This window comes from Notamacropus eugenii, chromosome 1 (genome assembly GCF_028372415.1).
Source record: "Notamacropus eugenii isolate mMacEug1 chromosome 1, mMacEug1.pri_v2, whole genome shotgun sequence".
Lineage (NCBI taxonomy): Eukaryota > Metazoa > Chordata > Mammalia > Diprotodontia > Macropodidae > Notamacropus > Notamacropus eugenii.
Window position 1 is genome coordinate 235,547,309 of NC_092872.1, and position 22,078 is coordinate 235,569,386.

A 22,078-nucleotide genomic window follows, 5' to 3' on the forward strand; every position below is an offset into this window, starting at 1 on the left:
TACCTGGGGAGCTGCCTGTAGGTGCCCCGGTCCATCCATCTCCTCCCCAGCAGGTGTCCAGTGCTGACCAGGCTCCCCAAGGGTGGGGACAACTGGCTTGACCCTCAAAAGTGGACGGTGTGAAGGTCATGGGTCCAGCAGGGCTGCTCTGCCCACAAGAGGGCGCCTCCTGCAGGCCCCCCACAGCCCAGGCGCTGCACTGCCCCCTGGAGGCCTGGGGGCTCAGCTGCCCAGGGGCTGGGGAGGGCTGAGCAGGGAGCAGGACCAAAGATGGGAGAGGCAGTACACTGAGCACCTCTGACAGTGGACACTTTACTAGTCCCCCTCAGCTGTCCAAGTGCCCTCCACAAAGCACAAAGACTTTCCATAGCCCATGCATGAGGTGTTGCTCCCACCTCTAGGACCAAAGACAGAACCTTCCGTTCAGGACCCGCCACTCCTCTTCTTCCAGCCCCTCAGCTCTCCTCTGCCCACAGGCGATGACTATAAGCGCCAACCTGAAGGTGTCAACTAAAGCCCCCTCTGCTGCAAGAGGCCTTCGTTCTGAGACCACCCCCAGTTTATTTTACTTACACACACACACACACACACATATATGTATGTGTACATATATAAATACACACATTCTCGATTTATCATATATATATACACTCTCAGTCTATCCTATACATACATATACATACATACATATATCACCAATTTATACTATGTGTACATACATACACCCACAATTTATACAATATACACAAACCTATGTATACATACATACATATACCCTCAATCTATCCTATACATAAACGTGTATAAATGTACACAAATATGTACAGGATAAACCAGAGTATAGCCAATATATCTAAATCTACATACATACAGACCTCATTTTATTGTGCTTCTCTATTATTATGCATCAAAGATAGAGGTTTGTTTTTTTTTTTTAAACAAACTGAAGGTTTGTGACAACCCTGTATTGAGCAAATCTATCAGCAGCATTTTTCTAACAGCATGGGCTCACATAGTATCTGTGTGTCACATGTAACTTTCTTCTGCAAAATTCACTTTACTGCAGTGATCTGGAACCAAACCTGCAATATCGCTGAGGTATGCCTATATATCTATCTCTATAAAGGCATACATAAATGTATCTTATGTGTATATAACAGCTTACATGTTGTCTCCCCTAGTAGACTGTGAACTCCTTGAGAGTAGGGATTTTCACTTTTCTGTGTCTCCTCAGTACTTCACACAATGCCCAGCACACAGTAAATAAATTAATAAATAAAATAATTTATTAATAAATAAATGCTTGTTGACAGGTATAAATTATGGGGATACAAATCTCATTTTTTCTAAACAAAATGCCTAGCATATAATAAGCACTTAATGAAGGCTTTTTTATTTTACTTTCATTTCTTAGCTTTATGAAGTACTACACAAGAAATGCTGAAGGAAAACAGTGCAATTTTATCCCTAAGTAAGATTCAATGAAGACCACATACTCTTTGATGCAGAGACACTGGAGTTCCATGAGCTCAGGGACCACAATTTAATTACCTAAGTAACTCTTCCAAGGCCTAGGTCAGTGCTTTGCAAACAGATGATTGAAAATGGTTGAATTCAATTCAATTCAGTAATCATTTATTAATGCGGTAGAAGCACAATCCCAGGTCCTTGCCTTACAGAAGCCAGGCTTGGTTTTCCTTAAAAGGCTCTGAAACCATCTCTGAGATGCAGTTGGCTCAAGGGACTATGTGCCACTGACATGGAACCCTGATGCCCTAAGACAAAGAGCCACCATGGTCACGAGCTCCTCCTTCTGCATTCTGAAGAAGCCTGTCCAATTTTGCTCTAATCTACATCTCATACCACCAGGCCAGCTAGAGTCAAGCCTGAACTGTCATATCTGGTGATCAGCAGCGGCTGCTGTTATTGTAGTTTAGTTGTTTTTCAGTCATGTCCAACCCTTCCTGATCCCATCTGCGGTTTTCTGGGCAAAGATACCGTAGGAGTTTGCAATTTCCTTCTCCAGCTCATTTTACAGATGAGGAAACTGAGGCAAATAGGGTGAAGTGACTTGCCCAGGGTCACAGAGCTAGGAAGTGTCTGATAGACAGCAGTATTTGAGCAGAAAGGTTGTGCTGAGATAAAAAATGAGCAGTGCAGAGAAGCATGAGCCCTGAATGACCTGTCTGGTGCTTATGGCAATGCATATGGCTGAGGAGCTTCTGGCTAGGGCACTTACAGACCATAAAGATCTTTCTATACCCTGATGGCCACAGGAGGATTAGAGAGTAAAATGAGAATTCAATAAGTTGAGAGAGATGTGAATGTGTTCTCTATCTTTAAGACTCATGCCCAGAATAAGACAGATGCAAAGATAGGTGCAAACTGTCACTGGTTGAATTTACATAATTTTTATGTAAGGGATTGACAGTAGGGGCCTGTCAACCCCTACCCTCTTGATGATATTACCTAAGAATTGTGGAACTTCTAAATGGCAACGGGGAAGCTACTGGAAACAACATTATATGGACTCTGCTGGGAATCTGAACCCAGAAACAAAAGGGCAATACTTGATCCTCCCCTAAGAGTCCACTTTTGTGGGACTGGGGATATGGACAAATGTGCCAAATGGACCCTTGTTATAAAGAGACTGCATCAGATTAAAAGGAGAAATAGCATTCTTCTTCCATCTCTTTCTCTGGGACTCCTAGTGAGGGATCCCTGCAGAAAGCAAGCCCAAGTTCTCTCCGGAACCTGCTTGGCTATAGCCTCTAGAGAACATGAGGTATGCCAGGCCATCCCTTTCTTTGAGATAGATAAGAGCTGAAGCTGTACTTTTTTAGCTTCAGCAGCAATCTTGTGACTTCAAGACATCAAGAGCTCCTGGGTCCTTTGGTCAGGGACAACTAACAACGGCTTGGCCTAGCCTCTTGCTTACTCTAGTAAACATGGGGTCCTCTCCACATTGTTTAATCAGTTTCCAGGAGTTATTGGACAATTTCTTTCCAGAGAATATTTGGAGGACCAGGGGGATGGCATTGTTGGCAGATGGCTTACTTTCTGATGACATGGGGAAGGTGAAACTCTACCAAGTCACAATGGTAGGGAAGGGAACAGTCTCATAGGACAGACGACTGGGCAAAGATTTAGTGTTCCCTCTCCATCTCCCCATGGTTCTCCAAGGAAGGAGGAGGTCCAGGCTGGCGGGCTGAGAAACAAAGTTGGGGGTTGGTGGAGGTGGTAAAGAGTAATTCTCAGTATCAATCAATTCTGAAAGTGGCTGCATTCAAGACAGTGATGACCTCTTAGCTAACTTATTGAACCCTAGCATAAGGCTAACTTTTTCTTAAAAGGAATTATAACCATCCTTGAGACTTAATTGGCTCAAGGGAAGAAAGGCTCTGGCCACCGACATGACTCCCTGGGGTCCTAAATTCAAGAGTCAAGGCCCAAGTTTTCACCTGGATCTTCCCTCCACTTCTGACCAAAGACCATCATGGGCAAGTTGGAGGCAGGAAAACTTTGCCAACTGAATCCACGTTGCCTAAGTAATCTTGCCAGATGTTCTTCCCTTGTTATACCTAAATAAATCTGTTGTGAACTGGCAGATGTTCTACAAGTGTCTTATTTTGTTGTAATCTAGATCCTATATGGCAGGCAGGCAGGCAGGCAAGAAGAAAGGAAGGAAGGAAGAAGAGAATGAAGGAAAGAAGAAAAGAAAAGAAGGGGGAAAGGAAAGAGGGTAAAAGAAAGGAAAGCAGAGAAGTAGAAAGGACGGAAAGATTTATTAAGTAGTTACTATGTGCCAAGCACTGCATTAAACACTTTACAAATATAATCTCATTTCATCCTTTAAACAACCTTGGGAGATAGGTACTAATATTATCTCCATTGTACAATTGAAGAAATTAAGACAAATAGAGGTTAAATGACTTGCCTAGGGTCACATGGCTAAGTATCCGAGGCTGGATTTGAACTCAGGTCTTCCTGATTCCACTATACCCTACACCACCTAGCCAGAGAATTTAAGAGCTGCAAAGGACACTCCAAAGTCATCTAGTCCAACCCATCATTTTTAGATGATGAAATTGAGTTCCAGAGAGGGAGATTGCCCAAAGAAGCCGAAGAGAGGTTTGCATACAGGTTGGATGACAACCAAATCCAGTGTTTCTCCTAACAGATATTTTTATTTGGTTTAATCTTTGAATATTCCCCAACATCTTGTACAGTGCCTCGCACAAAGATGGAATTCAATAAATATTTGCTGGAATATTTGATTGAAATATCCTTCCTTCTGACTTCTCTATTTCTGTCAGTGACCCCTCCTTCAGCAGATCACTCAGACCCCAAACTCTAGTGCCATGTTTGACCCTTCCCACTCCCTCCCCTCCTCCATAGCCGAGTCACCCATTCTATTCCTCTGTCTTTCATAGTTACTCCATCTACCTCTTTACACTGCCTGCCACCCAATCAGAAGCACCTAGCCTCCCTGCTACTCTTTCCTCTTACACTGAATCCTCTCCCCTACTGAAAAATCATACTTCTCATGGCTGCCCTCTTAAATACCTTACTCAAAGATGTCATTCTCCTTCTCACATCGTATTGCTGCTCTATTAAAGACCTTTCAGGGATTCTCTACTGCCTACCAAATGAAGACCAAAGTCAGTACTTTGGCAGGTAAAACTCTCTATAGCTTGGTTCCCACTTCAACGTTTAGTCTTACCTTTCACAGCTCCTCTTCACACATCCCTCATCCTGCACAACCCCATCTCTCTGTCTTATATTGTTTACTCAATTCCCTCTTCCTAGAATGTCCTCCTCCTCCATGTCCATCTGTTGAAATGAGTCCATCCTTCAAGATCTCACTCAAATGGCTTCAAAATCTTCCCTAATCACCTAAAATATTCCCAAAGGACTCCTGAAACAAAATGCCAACCCCATTCAGAGAAAGAACTATGGAGTCAGAACGCAGAATGAGGCAGTCTATTTTCTCTTGTGTTATGCTATGTTATGTTTTGGTTTGGTTTTTCTCATGGTTTCTCCTATTCATTTAATTCTTCTATGCAACATGACGAATGTGAAAATGTGTTTAAAAAGAATTATGTGTAGAACCCATATAAGAGTGCATGCCATCTCTGGGAGGGATGGTGGGGATGGAAGGACAGAAAATTTATAACTTATGGAAGTGATTGTTGAAAACTGAAAACAAATAAATTAATTTACAAAGAAAAAGAAAGAAAATGAAAAAAAAATCTTCCCTAATCACTCCAAGGTGAAGATGATGTTTTTCTTCTCAGTGTTTTTACTCTCTAATTCACAAATGTTCTACTTTCCATTATGGTTCATAGGACATGCAAGCCAGCCTAGGTGAAGCAGCAAGGTTCTCTAGTGGAGAAACAGGGGACAGCGTGCTCTTGGCACATCAAACCACTACCATTGGGACAGCCATCTCCCCTCAGACTCTACTGGAGAAATCATAGGACCCTGAACCCAAGAGCTTTGGGAACACCAGTTTCTTCCAGGTTCCTGGATCTGCCTCCAATCTAGTCCCTGTGGCCATTACTGTGGAGACAAAACATTGTGGAGAAGAGGCTCACCTTCCTCATCACCACCAACAACAGATGTTGGCCAATGAATAGCTGGAGAGTAAGCGCACAATCCCAGGGTTTGAGACCAGAGTTCATGAGAGGTTTACAGGAGGTAAAATGAATAATTTTGATTACATAAAATTAAGAAGCTTTTGCACAAACAAAATTAATGCAGCTAAAATTAGAAGAGAAGCAGCAAATTGAGCAAGTTTCTTTGATAAAAGTCTCATTTGTAACATAATCAGGAACAGATTCAAATTTACAAGAATAAGAGTTACTCTTCAACTGATTTAAGGTGAAAGGATATAAACAGGCAGTATTCAGAGTAATAAATCAAAGTTATTAATAATCACATAAATATTTCAATCAACAAAGCAGAGAAATGCAAATTAGAACTGATGTTCTGCTTCATACCCCTCTGCCTGGTAAAGTTGAAAAAAAGAAAAATCAAAAATGATGGAGGGGCTGTGGGAAAACAGGTACATTAAATGCACTATCAGTAATCAACCAACGGAACCAACCACAGCTCCAGAGGACTCATGATGAAACATGTTATCCACCTCCAGAAAGAGGTGATAAATTCAGAGTGCAGACAGAAGCATATTTTTTGGACTTGGCTGACATGGAAATTTGTTTTTGCTTGACTAGGTAGTATATTTTTATGATGGGCTTTGTTTTTCTTATTTCTCAATGGGTGGCAGGGTGGATGTGGAGAGAATTTGGTACTGAAAATAAAACTGAATTAAAAAAAAAAAAAGAATGGGAGCTCCTAGAGAGCAGGGACTTGCTGAATTTTCTATTTGCATCCCTGGTACTTAGCATAGTGCTTTACATATAGTAATCTCTTAATAAATGCTTCATTCATTCATTCATTCATTCATAGGATCATAGATTTGGAGTTAGAAAAGGTCTTAAAAATCATCTAGAGCCCAAATCTCTCACTTCACACAGACAGAAACTGAGGCCCAGAGAAGTGACATGATTTGTCAAAGGCATGAGTAGGAAGCCACAAAGCCAGGATTGTCCTCTGACTCCACATCTATCACCCTGAGTTATTTGTTTATGCCATATACACTTACAAGACTAGATGCTCTACGCAGGACAATATCTTAGAGGTAGCCTGGGCCTGGCATCGTTCATATCCAGCTTTAGACACTAGCTGTGGAAACCCGGGCAAGTCACTTAATCTCTGCCTGCCTCAGTTTACTGTTTTATAAAATGGAGAGAACAACAGCACCTACCTTTCAGAGTTTTTGAAAGGATTAAATTAGATATTTATAAAGGATTTTGCAAACCTTAGAGTGCCACATAAACACTAGCTGTCACTTTTCCACCCTTCTATTCCTCAGTTTTTATAGCAGATACTTAACTAATGTTCAAAATTAATTAATATAAAAGGTAGAACCAATGTTTCTAAAACTCTTTTCCTCTTGCTGCACATCATAAAAATGAATGGAAAACTGAGGATCATATGGTCTTTCAAGAGATGTCACAATAATAGCTACCCCACACAGGTAATACAAGAAGACCTTACCCGACAATGTACAAAAGCATACTCCAAACAAAAACAAAACTGAACAAATTCTTTTCCCTACAATCATTCTTCAAAATTTCGTTTTGTTATAAAGCTTCTGGAAGCTGGAAAAAGTAAGAAAGTTGAACTTGATCAATATTCCCAGAACTGTCTGTGGGCTGGCAACTGTGAGCTAGTAAAATCTAGTGCCAACTACTATATCATTCTAAATTGTAATTTTTTTTATTACATAATCATCAGATAATAAAAAGGTGATTTTACAAATTGTACATCAATTTGGACCTACATGGTCCTTTGTAAGGACGTAAGTGACAGCAGTGATGTTATATTTCAAAAGCCAGTAAATAAATGAAATAAACTGGATTTTATAAGAGGCTAGAACTCATTCAATAAGACTATTTTTATCAGCTCTAAAAAGCACATTCGTAGACTTTAACAAGCAAACAGTTGTTCTATAACAGTTGGAACAGTAACTATTTCCAAGGCATTCTCACTAATTGAAATTATTGTAGAAGGTTCTGCTAAAACATTTTGCAAGGAAGGCTAATAAAGAAATCCAAAGCTATTAATTTGCTTTTGTGAATTCTGATCTAATATTTACTAAATTTTTATGGTTCTTTTCTGAATTCTGACATAGAGTTGGAAAAATTCAATATATCTGCCTTCATTATGCTTTTCTTTCTTAACACTTCAGTTCCATTTTTTTCATTCTCTAATAAGGGATTCTAAGTAATCATTATAAAATTCTTCTGACAGTGAAGTCTAAATCCTATCAAGAATCTTATTTTCATGTACTCTGTGAACACTCAAATAAAAGGCCCTTCTCTACCACTTCAATCATCTCTCTCAAAATGATCTTGATTGTTCAAAAGACAAAGGAAAAAAGAAGCAACAAAGAACCAAAGTAGAAGATTGCATTTTTAAAAATGCTTTATATAAAGAAGATTTTGGTAAACATTTTTTAAATTGTTAAATAATTGTTTTTTCACATTAAAAAGCAGGATGGGTACAATTCCTAACCCTTTGAACCACTTGTGAACATCTTCTTAAATTAAGCAAAGCCGGGGATGTGCTAGCAAAAAAAAGAAAAAAAAAAGTGGCCCTCAAAAAAAAAAAGTACTCATATAATACTTCTAAATTTAATCTGCAATATTAACATCTTCTCCATCACTTTCTTAAGTTTAAACAAAAAACCCCACCCAATAAATCAAGACCTGATTTCCAAAGTGTAAATGCTCACATTGAAAACTGAACAATCAGCTCCAGGAGACAGTAAGAGCTGGCCCCAGCACAACCTTGAGCAAGGTTAGATAACAGAAATTGGACTAGTGTGGCAAAAGCCAACTAAAGGCAAAAAAGGGCTAGAGATTTTTTAAAAATATTTTGAGACTTTATTTATTCAATTTTAAAATGGGGTAATGTAATATGTGACCCTTGGGCTACATTCAGGAAAAGAAAGGAGAGCTCAATTAACCTTGATAATGCACAAGGTGGGTACATCATCTGCAAATGCTTTTTTTAAAGCTTCTAAATTGTCCCTGTAATGGTTGTTTCTTCCATTCCAAGGTAAAAGCAGACACTCATTCTTTGTCCCTAGAAATGCCTAGCACATAATAAGTACTGTCACTGATGGTTGGTTCTTTCACCCTATTGCTAAAATTTCTAGAGCTACCATTTTAACACATAAAATATTACATCACAAACACCATTTCACAATAATATCATTAATTTAAAAAAAGTCAGGCTGCTGTAGTAGTGAAAGAGCTGGCCACCCAACCCTCTTACACACTGCTCTTGCTGACCTTCTGCTTTGTTTTGCCAGAGGGAGCTTCCTCCCCAGAAACAATTGATAAACAATAATCAAATAAAATCACAGATCCAGACAACTTGTTAATAATTATCATCCATATTCAGACAACTCCTTGATCTACAGTTACATTCCCTGATCTCTCTGTCTTAAGCTGCAGTGGCTTCCTGACTAACACGAGCTGCATGTCCTACTGGCATCCCAAATGTAATATGTCCAAAACAATTCATCTTTCCACCTCTCTTCTGATTTTCCCTCTGTCAAGGCCACTACCAACCTTCAGTCACCCAGCTCATTTTACAGATGAGGAACTGAGGCAAACAGGGTTAAGTTTGTCCAGTGTTACACAGCTAGTATGTGTCTGAGGCCGAATTTGAACTCGGGAAGATGAGTCCTCCTGACTCCAGGCACAGAGCTCTGTCAAATGCACCACCTAAGTGTTTACGCTACACTGCTGCCAGTGTTTTTCCTAAACCACAAGGCTGGCCATATCATTGCCCTTACTAAATAGGATCAAAGATAAACTCCTTGGTTTGGCTTTTAAAGTCCTTCACAACCTAAGAGGAAGGGAGGAAGGGAATCCTTCAGAGCAGAGCCTATTTCACTTTTATCTTGGTATACCCAATGCCTGAAACAAATGCTTAATAAATGCTTGTCGATTCATTAAGGCTTTAATTTGTAAAACTGCTACTGATGTGCACTGGTGGTCCTTCCCTTCTCGGAATTTTTGTACATCAATAAAATCATTGGTCTGGACCAAAAACACAAACAAACAAAAAAAACCCCAAACTCAAAACCACACACATAAAAAGAACTAAAGCCCGTTTGAATGGTCTGTTATAACACTGCAGTGAGTTCAATCACTGGGCACTAATCCAACATGGGCCACCCTCTGCACAGGCCCCCAAAGGTGTCCTACCCAAGGGCTCTCTCATCTGCTCTGTCCTACACAGGATTATAAAGGTCTCACACAGAGTTTAAGCACCACCCTACCATTCTAGGCTTTTTTCAATTCAGTCCTAAAGACTTCTCAAAGTTTTCTTACTCTTTCTTGCCCAGGGCTACCCCAGCTGCTCAGTCATCCTATACCCCTTGGTATTGGACTGCTCAGTTCTTGACCCTATTCAGCTCTAGAATGCTACCCTGGTCGCTGGATTCCCAAGCCTTCACTATCTACCCTGCTTCCTGTGCCTAGGGAAGCCCAACTCCGCTCTGACTACCAGCTCTCCTCACCTTTCCCAGGGCTCCCATGTAATAATAGCCACCAAACCTTCTCCACTCAATTGAGTACTGCTGTAAAGCAGCCAGAGCTACCAGTTCAAACTCTCTCCTGGCTCCCTCCTCCTCATTCCTTTTTTAGCAGCTACCTCTCCTACTCCATCCATATGCCACTCCTCATCCACTCTCCCAACAGACCTCTAATTTATAACTCCACTAATACCCAATTCCAATGCCTCCTTGTGCCATGAAGTCTTTGAAGACTATGCCAATGGGGCTTCTGCTCATATAAGTCCACTAAGGTAGAAGGGCTTGGAGTAAGAACCCAAGAACACAGCATATACCCCATTGTTCAAGAACAAATCTCACCGAGTTTAAAGAGGCTTCTCATCAGGTTGGTCAAAAGGGGATGGATTTTTCAATCACAGCAACTCTCAGAGATCATCTATTAAATTGTAGAGAAGGCTCTCACATTGCTATAGCAATAGATCCTTTTAAGTATTTTAAATATCCTGCATTTACTACCCTCTGGAATGTCATTTCATCTAAAGCTATATTTCCTCAGAGCCAACTGACAATGTTAGACTGAGTATCTCTGTATTACCAGTGCCATTTTCTGGCCCTATATTTGGTGAGGAAAGAAGTCACTAATTAATCAGGGCATCCAGGAACAGCTGAGGGACTCTTTTCTGTGCTACCTGAAATCATATCAAGAAGTGGGAATTAGAACGAGAGCCAAAGTCTCATGATTCCTAGAGTAGTAGTGTCCTTCCTCACACACAACTGACTTCTGAGGGGAAAAATTCTAAAGAACTAAAAATCTATTATCAGAGGAACCAAAAGAAACCCAATTATCTTCCCAAGGTATTGTCTTCACCCTTTATTCTGTTAATCCTACATCGTAAATTTGTGACCACTGCAAAACAGGTCAGGGAAATTTACACAAAGTTCGCTCACCAGGTAGTGTGTCTCAGCTTTGCAATCCCTGGGACCAAGTACCCTCATCTTCACCTCAGGCATCCTCTGCACCATAGACACTCCCTCCTCCCTTGATTTCCATCTTCTCTTCTGAGACTGTAAGCAAAGCATCCCTTTGGAATAGGCTTGTCAACTGGATATCTTGTTTCCATTCACCACCTTTGTGCCTTCCCTGGAAACAGCTCCCTTGTACACTATGTGCTGTCTCTGCCAACAGATTATAAGCTCTGTGATAGCAGGGATGGTCTTATTTTTGTATATCTATCCTCACCAGAGGGCTTGGCACACAGTAGGTGCTTAATAAATATTTTTCATTCCTTGATTCAAGTAATTGTTACTTTGGAAAAGATACTGGCAACTTCAAAGACCTGATTATGCTCTGTGGTAATTCAATATTGCCATACTCTCCTTTACAAACTGACTTTCTCCCCATCAGAGTCCTCAATTTCCCAGGAATGTGCACTCTTAGAAAATACCAGGATTGTAAACAGCTTTTCAGAAGAAAAGGATCTTTGTCTTGTTGACTGAAAGCACATTAATAAACCGTGTGTTTGTGGTTTTCTTTTTCCTTCCCTTCCCTGCAAAAGCCCAAAGTGGCAAGCATTCCTATGGGATTCTAGCAGTAACACCACACTGACTTAAGGAGTTATATTTGGACTTTGTTCCTAGAATGGAAGTTTTGCTCTGCACCTGACTGGAAAACAGACTGGTTGGTAAATCCTTTCTCTGTACATGTGTATGTAGGGATCATCACCCTGTCTTCTACCCCAATCCCTGATTTCTCTCATTTCACAAGATCCCCCTCCCCAGACTTTTTTCTTTAATTTCTCTACCCCCAACACTACATACTCTTATCATATTTGGCTAATATATTGATTAGTCTAATTGAACTGGTTTTTTCTTTTCTTTTTATTCTTTGTCTATTCAAACAAGAGGAATGTGAAAGTAATGTAAAAATAAGTATTAATAAAATTAAAAAAAAAAAAACAAACCTTCTCTGTCTCCATCTACAAAGCAGGATTCTACCCACCACAGCAAGGAATGATAAATACGGCACTCCACTGTCTCTATCAACGCTACCCTTCTACTACTAATCCCAAGCACAAAAAGCAATCCAACCTGGTATCTTCCTCCTTAGGCCTCTTTCTTGAAGCTTTTTTTCATCTTTGATCAATAAATAAGTATTTATATTAAACAACTGCTATGTGCTATTGCATCATGCTAGATGTTGGGGATACATGTACAACAAATGAAGCAGTCTCCACATGTAATGAGCTTACTTTCTGAGGAGGATTCAACAACAGCCTGTATAGGTTTATAGAGAATAGAAAGATGCTAAATACAAATTGGGTTAAGATTCCAGAAAGGAGGGCATTTGCAGTTGAGATCAGAAGAGGCTTCCTGGAGCAGTTGGTTCTTTAGGTATGTTTTAAACAGAGAGGAATTCTATAAGACAGAGGTGAGGAAGGAGAGACTAGAAGGCATAGAAGGGCAAAGTTACAGAGACCAGAAGGCCAGTTTGGCTGGATCACAGTCTTGAGGAAGAAGTAATTCTACAGTGAAGCTAGATAGTTAGGTTCTGGTTAGGTTGTGAAGGGATTTAAGAACCAATTCAAAGAACCAATGGAATGTATAAGAGAAGAGAGTGATATAGACAAATTTATATTTCAGGAAAATCAATTTGACAGTAGTTTAGCAGGTGGACTAGAAGAGGATGAGACTTGGGGCAGGTTGGCTAGCAGTCCAAAACAGCAATCTAGGTGAGAGGTAATGGTAGTTACGTGAGCATAGAGAAGTAGATTCAAGGGATGTTGTGGAGATAGATAAAGAAAATTTGACAACTAAATGAATACAGGGGATGAGGGAGAATGAAGATGGTGGATTTGGGGGGAAAGAATTTCTCAGCAGCTTGATGGTGCAGTGAATAGAGTGCCCAGCTTGGATGAAAAGGACTCCTCTTTCCTGAGTTCAAATCTAGCCTCAGGCACATACTAGATATGTGACCCTGGGCAAGTCACTTCACCCTGTTTGCCTCAGTTCCCTCATCTCTTAAACGAGCTGGAGAAGGAAATGGCAAACCAGTCCAGTATCTCTACCAAGAAAACCCCAAGTGGGGTCATGAAGAGTAGGACACGACTGAACAACAACAAATAACGAGTTTTGTTTTGGATACATTGAGTTTGAGACAGCTCCAGGATATTCAGTTTGAAATGTCCAATAAACCACTGTTGATGTGGAATTGAAATTCAGGGAAAATATTGAGAATGGATGTGTAGAACTGGAAGTTATCAGCACTGAGATGGTATTTAAACCCACTGGAATTAATGAGGTCACCAAGAGAGGACAGAGAGCAGAGGGGGTCTAGGACAGAACCTCCGAAAACACCCAAGGTTAAGCTGTTCTTCCTATTAAAGCTTGTTGGTTCCTGATAAGGAAAACTACTATTATCACAAGTGACAGAGAGAAGTGTTTAAATTTAATGAGCAATCCCCATTTTTCCATTTGAACTACAAGAAACACACAGATTTCTACTTGGTCACTTCTTAAATCTATGTTTTTGCAGTACAAAATAGGCATATGTGATAGGCATGGGAAATACAAATTCTACCTGCTTCAGAGGCAACAAGAACCAAAATAATCTCTTCCATACTGTAATGGAATTCATTAATGGGACAGAGGGGCTAAAATGAGGCTTCCAAACTCAGCTGCTATCACAAAATGACTATGTCTTACTATAGACAAGCAAGGTCCTAGCTCAGTTTCTACATGTGCCTATGCTGTTTCTTATAGAAGGGAAATAATACAAGCAAAATCAACGTCTATTAAGTAGTTTAATTTGTTAACCAAATTAAACTGATGTTGATTTATCAATGATCAAAAAGTAAAATGAATTAGAAAAGGGATATATGAACAAAAATGGGTGCTAAATAACTAATTTAGTAATTTAGAAATGACTTCTAAATACTTGTTAGATTACTACAACTTTCTTGAAATTTATATACACTACAATGCTTTTATTTCCTCAAGAGAGACTTGAAGAACTGTCTAAAAGAGTAAACCCACAATGGATTTTATTAGCGATGGGTCCAGTGATAAGACTAGTGAATATATCATGCAAGGAAATAAAATGATAGCTTCTACTTATTCTACAACATAATTTTTATTGATTTTCCAATATATTTCTTCTTTATATTTTTAAATAAACAAGCATACTATACATGTACTTATTTTTAATTTAACTTATTTGATGGAATATGTTTATTCTACTGATGGTATATAACAAAAAAAAATTTTTGAATCTGTAATAGTAAAAGGGGTTGGGAATAAGAGAAGTATCTTATTTTGAAAAGACATTTTCAGAACAAGAGCAACAGAGTTATCGTAAGAATTCAAATAAAAACCTCCTCCTCATGCCATAACTAATTTATAATGTCACAACCAAATCACACAGGCAACTCACTTGCTAACTTCAATTCAGAAGATGTATTTTACTTTTGTATTAAAAACCTCAATAAATTTAAGAGCTGAAACCTTTGAAGGGACTAGCATTTCAAATATTGATTTGACTCTCACAAAACCAGTTGTGGAATTTGACTCCCACATTAAAAAAAAAAAAATTAAAGCAAAAAAGAAATCATGAATTTTGCATTCAATTTAAATATCTGTGATTCAATTTACAAAGAAATCTGATAATGAAAGACAACCAGATTTTCCAGTACATTAGAAACAATACACAAAGGGAAGATGATAAAAAGAATGCAGATGTAGATGCCAAGAAACATAAAGGTGTGCCACCCACATGTGTTCTGAAGGGAAAGGGTAAACAATGTCTTCCACTAAATGCATCAGGAGACTGCAAAAGAGCAAAAGTGTGAATGCTGTGGGAACAATCTAAAAGTCAAGTAAGCAGGCAGGCACGTACAACCTCAGCAACCACAGTACCTTCTAATATTTAACTCCAACATGGAAAAAAAACCCATCATCTTACTTAAGAAATCAAACAGCAGACTTGGATCTATTGCATTATTCAAAACAGGCCTTTATATTGAATAAAAATGCCAGGGTCAAAATAAGTTGAAGTCACCAAGCCAAAAATAATGGTTAAAATACTTTTAAGAGTTAAAATAGGATATGAAGCCTCCTTCATTAGAAGACTAAACATGCCCAATCTTGACAAAAGTTCAGGGGAGGAAAAAGTTGTCATGACTCAGTGTGCAATAAAATAGTCACATTCACTCTTAATTTTAGCTATTTCTTAATGATTTATTAATTATTTCTTAATCCAATAACACCTAATATTTGATACAATCCAACTTCCTGCTTAAGAATGACTCAATTAGAACTACATGTACAAAAGAGTACTCCTCAGGTACATCACCATTTTACAGAAATTTTGAAGTTTACATAATTATAGGAAAAATATGAACTAAATAGTTTTTCTCTAAGCATAGAAAGCTAAGTATTTGACCTACTTTACCTTTCACAATTTAATAGATTTCTATAGGCCTTCCTTCAGTCATTCAGTAGTTGGTTTTTGCCAATTTGAAAATTCACATTATTCTAACTATCGTCTCTGGCAAACTTTTAACAAAACAAAGCTATATAGTTTTCCCTGCAATTTTCTGTAGGGGTAGTACTGACTTTTAAAGATGGTGCACCTGCAATACAAAAAAAAAACAAAACCCAAAAAACTAGCATAAAGGAAAATGGAAGTGTCTTAAGTGATCCAGGACACCCCTGAGTCTTTCAATCACTATCAAATCACTATCAAATAGGAAACACACTTCTAGAAGGACACAATCCAGAGCCATTTAGGATGACAAATCGTGAGATCCGATGAGCCAAAGAGCACTAGCCATATTAATAAACAATACGGACTCTGGAACAAGCACAGTAATGAAGAAATAATAAAGAAAATATGGCCTAATACATCTAAACTAGCCCAAAGTCAGGTGAGTTTTTTCTCAGTTTCTTCTGAGCCATATTCTCTTCTGCTCTCCTTTTATCTGTTTCTCTTCATCATCCTCCTATTTCCTTTACTACTATTTCCCACTATTAAAATCTTCCCAATGTCTGAAGGTTGCTTAAGAAAAAAACACTCAATACTCAGAAAATCCCAGAGATTCAAGTAAAAAACTACATGAAATAATAAACAACTTTGGTAAAGTTGCAGGTTACAAAATAAACCCGTGCAAATCTTCTGCATTTCTACATATTAGTAACAAAGTTCAACAGCAAGACATAGAAAGAGAAATCCTATTTAAAGCTAGGGTAGACACTATAAAATATTTGGGAGTTTACCTGCCAAAACAAACCCAGGGACTATATGAACACAACTACAAGACACTTTTCGCACAAATAAAGTCAGATCTAAGTAAGTGGAAAAACATCAGTTGCTCGTGGGTAGGCCGAGCCAATATAATAAAAATGACAATTCCACCTAAATTAATTTACTTATTTACTGCCATACTAATTAAACTATCAGATAATTATTTTCTAGAGCTGGAAAAAAATAGTATCAAAATTCATCTGGAAGAACAAAAGGTCCAGAATATCAAAGGGACTAATGAAAAGAAATGCTAGAGAAGGTGGCCTAGCACTACCAGATCTCAAATTGTATTATAAAGCAGCAATTATCAAAACCACTTGGTACTGGCTAAGAAACAGAATAGTAGACAAGCGGAATAGGTGAGATACTCAAAACACAACAGACAATGAATATGGCAATCTACTGTTTGATAAACCCAAGGACCCCAGCTTCTGGGATAAGAACTCACTGTTTGGCAAAAATTGCTGGGAAAACTAGATAAAAGTGTGGCAGAAACTAGGCATAGACCAACGCCTGACACTGTACACAAGAATAAAATCCAAGTGGGTACACAATGTAGGTAAAAAGATTGATACTACAGACAAATTGGTGGAGGAATAGTGTATTTATCAGATTTATGGAGAAGGGAAGAATTTTTGACTAAAGAAGAGATACAAAGCATTATGAAGTACAAGATGGATAATTTTGATTACATTAAACTGAAAAGTTTTTGCACAACCAAACCCAATGCAACCAAAATTTGGAGGGATATAGAAAACTGGGAAAGAATTTTTACAGGTAATGTTGGTGGTAAAGGCCTCATTTCTAGAATATATAGAGAACTGAGTCAAATGTACAAAAATACAAGTCATTCCCCAATTGATAAATGGTCAAAAGATATGAACAAGCAGTTTTCAGAGGAAGAAATTAAAGATATCTATAGTCATATAAAAAATGCTCTAAATCACTTTTGATTAGAGAGATGCAAATCAAAACAACTCTGAGGTACCACATCACACCTATCAGATTGGCAAACATGACAGAACAGGAAGATGATAAATGTTGGAGAGAATGTGGGACAGTGAGAACACTAACTCATTATTGGTGGAGACGTGAGCTGATCCAACCATTCTGGAGAGCAATTTGGAACTATGCCCAAAGGGCTACATAAATGTGCATACCCTTTGACCCAGCAATAATGCTTCTAGGATTGCATCCTCAAGAGATCATAAAAATGGGAAAGGGTCTCACATGTACAAAAATATTTATAGCAGTTCTCTTTGTGGTGGCCAAAAACTGGAAGTCAAGGGAATGCCCATCAACTGGGGAATGGCTGAATAATTTATGGTATATGAATGTAATGGAATATTATTGTGCTATAAGAAATGATGAACAGGAAGACTTCAGAGAGGCCTGGAAAGACTTATACGACCTGATGCTGAGTGAAAAGAGCAGAACCAGGAGAACTTTGTGCATAGTAATGACCACAGTGTGTGAGAGTTTTTTCTGGTAGATTTGAAACTTCGTTGCAATGCAAGGACTTAAAAAAAAATTCCCAACAGTTTTTTAAGGCAAAATGCCTTCCACACCCAGAGAAAGAACTATGGAATTCAATCGCAGAATGTAGCAGATCATTTTTTTTGTGTGTATTATGTTTTGGTTTGTTATATGATTTCTCCCATTCATTTTAATTTTTCTACACAGCATGATTATAGTGAAAATGTATTTAATAGGAACGTATGTGTAGAACCTATATAAAACTGTATGCTGTCTCACGGAGGGAGGGGAAAAATAAATCTGAGTTATATGGTGGTGATTATAGAACACTGAAAATAAATAAATGTTAAAAAAATAGTTAAAATTCTTATACAATCTTCTGATCCTTTTAGAGAAAGGCACTCTGAGGGGGAAGAAGGAACCATTACGTGGATATTATTTACTACTATATATGTGGTAAAAAGTATTATTTATTATAGTGTAAAGATCCAGGAAAGCCTAGATCTAATCTTGCCTCTGATACTTTACAAGCTAAACAGAGGGAAATCACTGAAACGTCCAAAGCCTTGGGTTTCCTTACCTGCAAAATGGGAATAAAAATACTTTGAATACCTACCTTGAAAAATCATTGTAAGGCTCAAATGAGGTCATGTATATAATCCATATAATCTGCAAACCTTATAGCACCATAAAAAGACAGCTATTATTTTTATCATTCCTTTCCAACTACAAGCATTTTGAATGGGAGTTTTCATGTACAGAGCAACACTGGAAAATAAACCAAGATCTGCAGATGAGAAATTTTAGTAAGATATCCTTAATGAGGTGAAATATTGTAAGTCCTTTATAACAAAAACTTCATGGATTTTGCAGAGTGCCAGAAATTACCGTGATATTAGTTCCCTCTCTAATCAGTTTTCCCCTCTAATTCTTCAATAATCAAGTTTGCTTGAAACCTACTATCTTAAGAAATACAGTCACATTAACACCCTCCTTTAGGAGCTCTCTAAACAAATCAAGGAGTTATAGTAAGGAGTCAATGAGTTTACTAAATTAAACTCTAGAGTCCAAGATTTACTATTATATTTTAGAAATTCAAGGATCCTGTCTGTTTTAGCTTTCACTGTGTATCACCTAATCTAACCAAGAATAAGAATGATAATGATGTTATACCTAACTGGTCACAGATTTATTCCTTTTCCTGCTTTAGCTCGCTGCAGCCATGAAGTTTGAAACTTAATAAATACCACGTGAGGCTCATAGGTAAAGAAAGTACTTCTAAGCCCTGAGTCAGGCCTTGTGAAAAACACTGACTTCAACAAAAGTATTTATTAAGCATTCTAAAAGTGGAAGTGACAGCCAAAAATGAAACTCCCTGACCTCTAAGAGTTAAGTTCTATTGCAAAAAACATACTTTGTTTGCAAAAGCTTTATGAAATAAATTAAAAGAAATCATTGGACAAGACTCGTTAGGGAATCAGCTTAACTGAAAGACAACTGGGAGCCAGAATGAGAAGGTCTCTCTGTGTATCAGAGGGCCTTGTACCCACAGGGCCCAAATGACTTTACTACCATATAGTGCAGATTCAAGATCTTACGGACTCAATTATTCTTCCACCAGTATTTCTAGCACGTCAGCCACCATCACCACCTAACTACAAAGTGTATACTACACTGCTCTTCAGGAAATACAATCCTATCAAACTGACACCTTGATGACAATGAAAAATAAGCAATAATGATGAAGTATAATCAAACAACTAGCATGTCAGGATTCTGAGATGTGAGCAAGAAGACAGTATTTCATATAATACCAAAATATTTACCTAGGATGCCATATAAAATCTATAGTATTTATCTGCATAATGCTTGAATGTTTATCACTCATTATCCAGAGATAATAGGTTACAAAAACTGCATTAACAGAAAGAAGAAAGCCCAAGCAGGAGAACAATATATACAATGACCACAATAAAGTAAAAGACAGAATTCAGATCTAATTAAAACATTTAATGTTGTTTGTATGTGACTAATATTATTAAAACACTCTTCCTCTTTGAGGTTAAGAAATACTACACGTTAAGTGTAAAATAATTATGTGTTCTTAAAGTCATAATTGCGCTACTGGACAGTTCTGCTTCACTGATTTTTTTTTTAAAAGAAGGCACTACTGAGGGGAAGGGTGTTGTATACCAGGAAGTGATTGCTGTGTTGAAACAAACTTTTAACTAGATCAGAAAAAAAAAATTTTAAACACAAACTCTCATGGTAAAATACCACAAGAGAGGAAGCAGTTAAAGTGACTTTATTAGACTTCAACAAATGGCATCTGTCCATTATTAAGTTGTGGAAAAAAACATCTAGATCCTTGTTAACAGTTATTCATTCAAATTCTCAAATCACACTTAAATGGAGAGCAAAATTACAGAACACACTTCCCAATAAAGCATTGTTACTACATAGTAACAGTAAGTAGATAATTTTAAGCATCATTATTTTAAGAAAATAATTGCAAATGAAGAAATATGTTACTCAATTTTAGGATTTAAAGGATTACACATTTAGAGCTAATTCAAATATTATCTACCTAGTTTAACACCTTAATTTTACAGATTAGAAACCTGAGGGCCAAGGAAATGAAGCAATTTACCCAAGGTTACACAGGTAAGGAGCAGCAAAGCCAGGATTCAAACCCAGGCCCTGACGTTGAAAGCCAGCATTCTTTCCATTGAACACTACTACTAGCGTGAGTCACATCTCACCATGAATTCTCCACTGAACGAAACACACTAGTGCAGCTGCTAAATAGAGACATGCATAAGGGTGACAATAAAGAATAATTAAAGTTAAGGAGCTACGTGAAAGTTGGGCTGGCTCCAGTTATGGCATCATATTAAGAGATTCTCAATGGGAACAGACAGTCAGCTGGTCAATCAATAATAAAGACGCTTCTGATGGAATTACTGAACCTCCTCCCCCACGAAAAAAAAATGTAATTCTTGTTTACTAACTTAAAAACACTGAAACATGTAAGGACAGAACGCATGATTTCAAGGCCTTTATACCAGCTATCCAGTCAGTAATTAAACGTTTTAAGAGATTACTATGTGCTAGGGAAGGAATATTTTTGGATTCCCTCAGATAATTTCCTCATGATATCCTTCTCTTTTATAAAAATACAACTGGTGTGGAAAAGAGGAGTTCCATGTGTGAAACATTCTAGGAGTTGTAACTTCAGGACCTTATTGCTTTAATAATTTCTAATAACTGCCATATGATTTACCTTGCTACTAGAAATAAATAAAAACTTTATATTAGTAATAGTCTCCAATTATTTCTTTTAAAAAAAGAATAATTTCTTTCCAACTTCCTGCCTATCTCATGCAAACAGAGGTTCTAAGGATAAACAACAGGATGAGGAGGGGAAACCAAGTGTCCCAGATAGCCCACAAATTGGAACAACGCTACCTGAATGTGGATTTCTACTTTACTTTTACTGCTGGCGGCTATCTCAGCACTTAATACCAAGTTTCAAAGAAAATCCCCACACAACCAATGGAAAAATCTGAAGCTCTGGCATCAAGTTAGGGGGATCCTATCATGAATATATGTTATTATTACAGTAGGTAGGAAGCCTAGACAATATCAAGAGATTTGACTTGGAGCAGGTTCTTAATCATGCTTGTGTCGTGGACCCCCGTGACAGTCTGGTGAAAATGTATGGACCCATTCTCAGAAAAATGTTTCTAATTGTGTAAAATAAAAATTCAGAGGACCAAAAAGAAAACTAATTCTATTGAAATGCAGTTATCAAAGTATTAAAAAAGTCAGTTCACAAACCCCAGTTTAAAAACCTGTGGCTCTTCTATAGTCTTTAAACATGTGAAAAGATGTAACATGAATAATAGGGAACAGCTATCAATTTGTTCCAATGAGAAAAGGACAAAACTAAACGCAGACTTAAATGGAGGTGAAAGGATTTAAGGAAGACTTTTCTTAAGCTACTTAGTGAATTCTAGAATAAAAAATGTACAGAATCTCCTCCTGCAATTATGAAAGAAAAAGAAGAAAATGATCTCTCTTGGATGTTCAGAATGTTGTCCAACCTGAAACAAAAAAATGAACTTAATGATCTCTCGCAATGCCTT

At 37.9% G+C, this 22,078-nt stretch overlaps 1 protein-coding gene across 12 annotated transcripts in view; it reads right to left on the bottom strand.

Annotated features, from left to right (window-relative positions):
• Positions 1-22,078, bottom strand: part of KAT6B (lysine acetyltransferase 6B) — a 222,955-nt gene that overhangs the window by 179,930 nt on the left and 20,947 nt on the right. Inside the window, exon 2 of one of the 12 annotated variants that reach the window (XM_072628088.1) lies at positions 4-22,036. The exons of the other annotated variants lie outside the window; for them this stretch is intronic. Within the exon in view, the coding sequence (XP_072484189.1) occupies positions 4-39 (36 nt within the window). The 5' untranslated portion in view covers positions 40-22,036. The remainder of the gene's footprint in view (positions 1-3; positions 22,037-22,078) is intronic. 12 annotated transcript variants of the gene reach the window in all.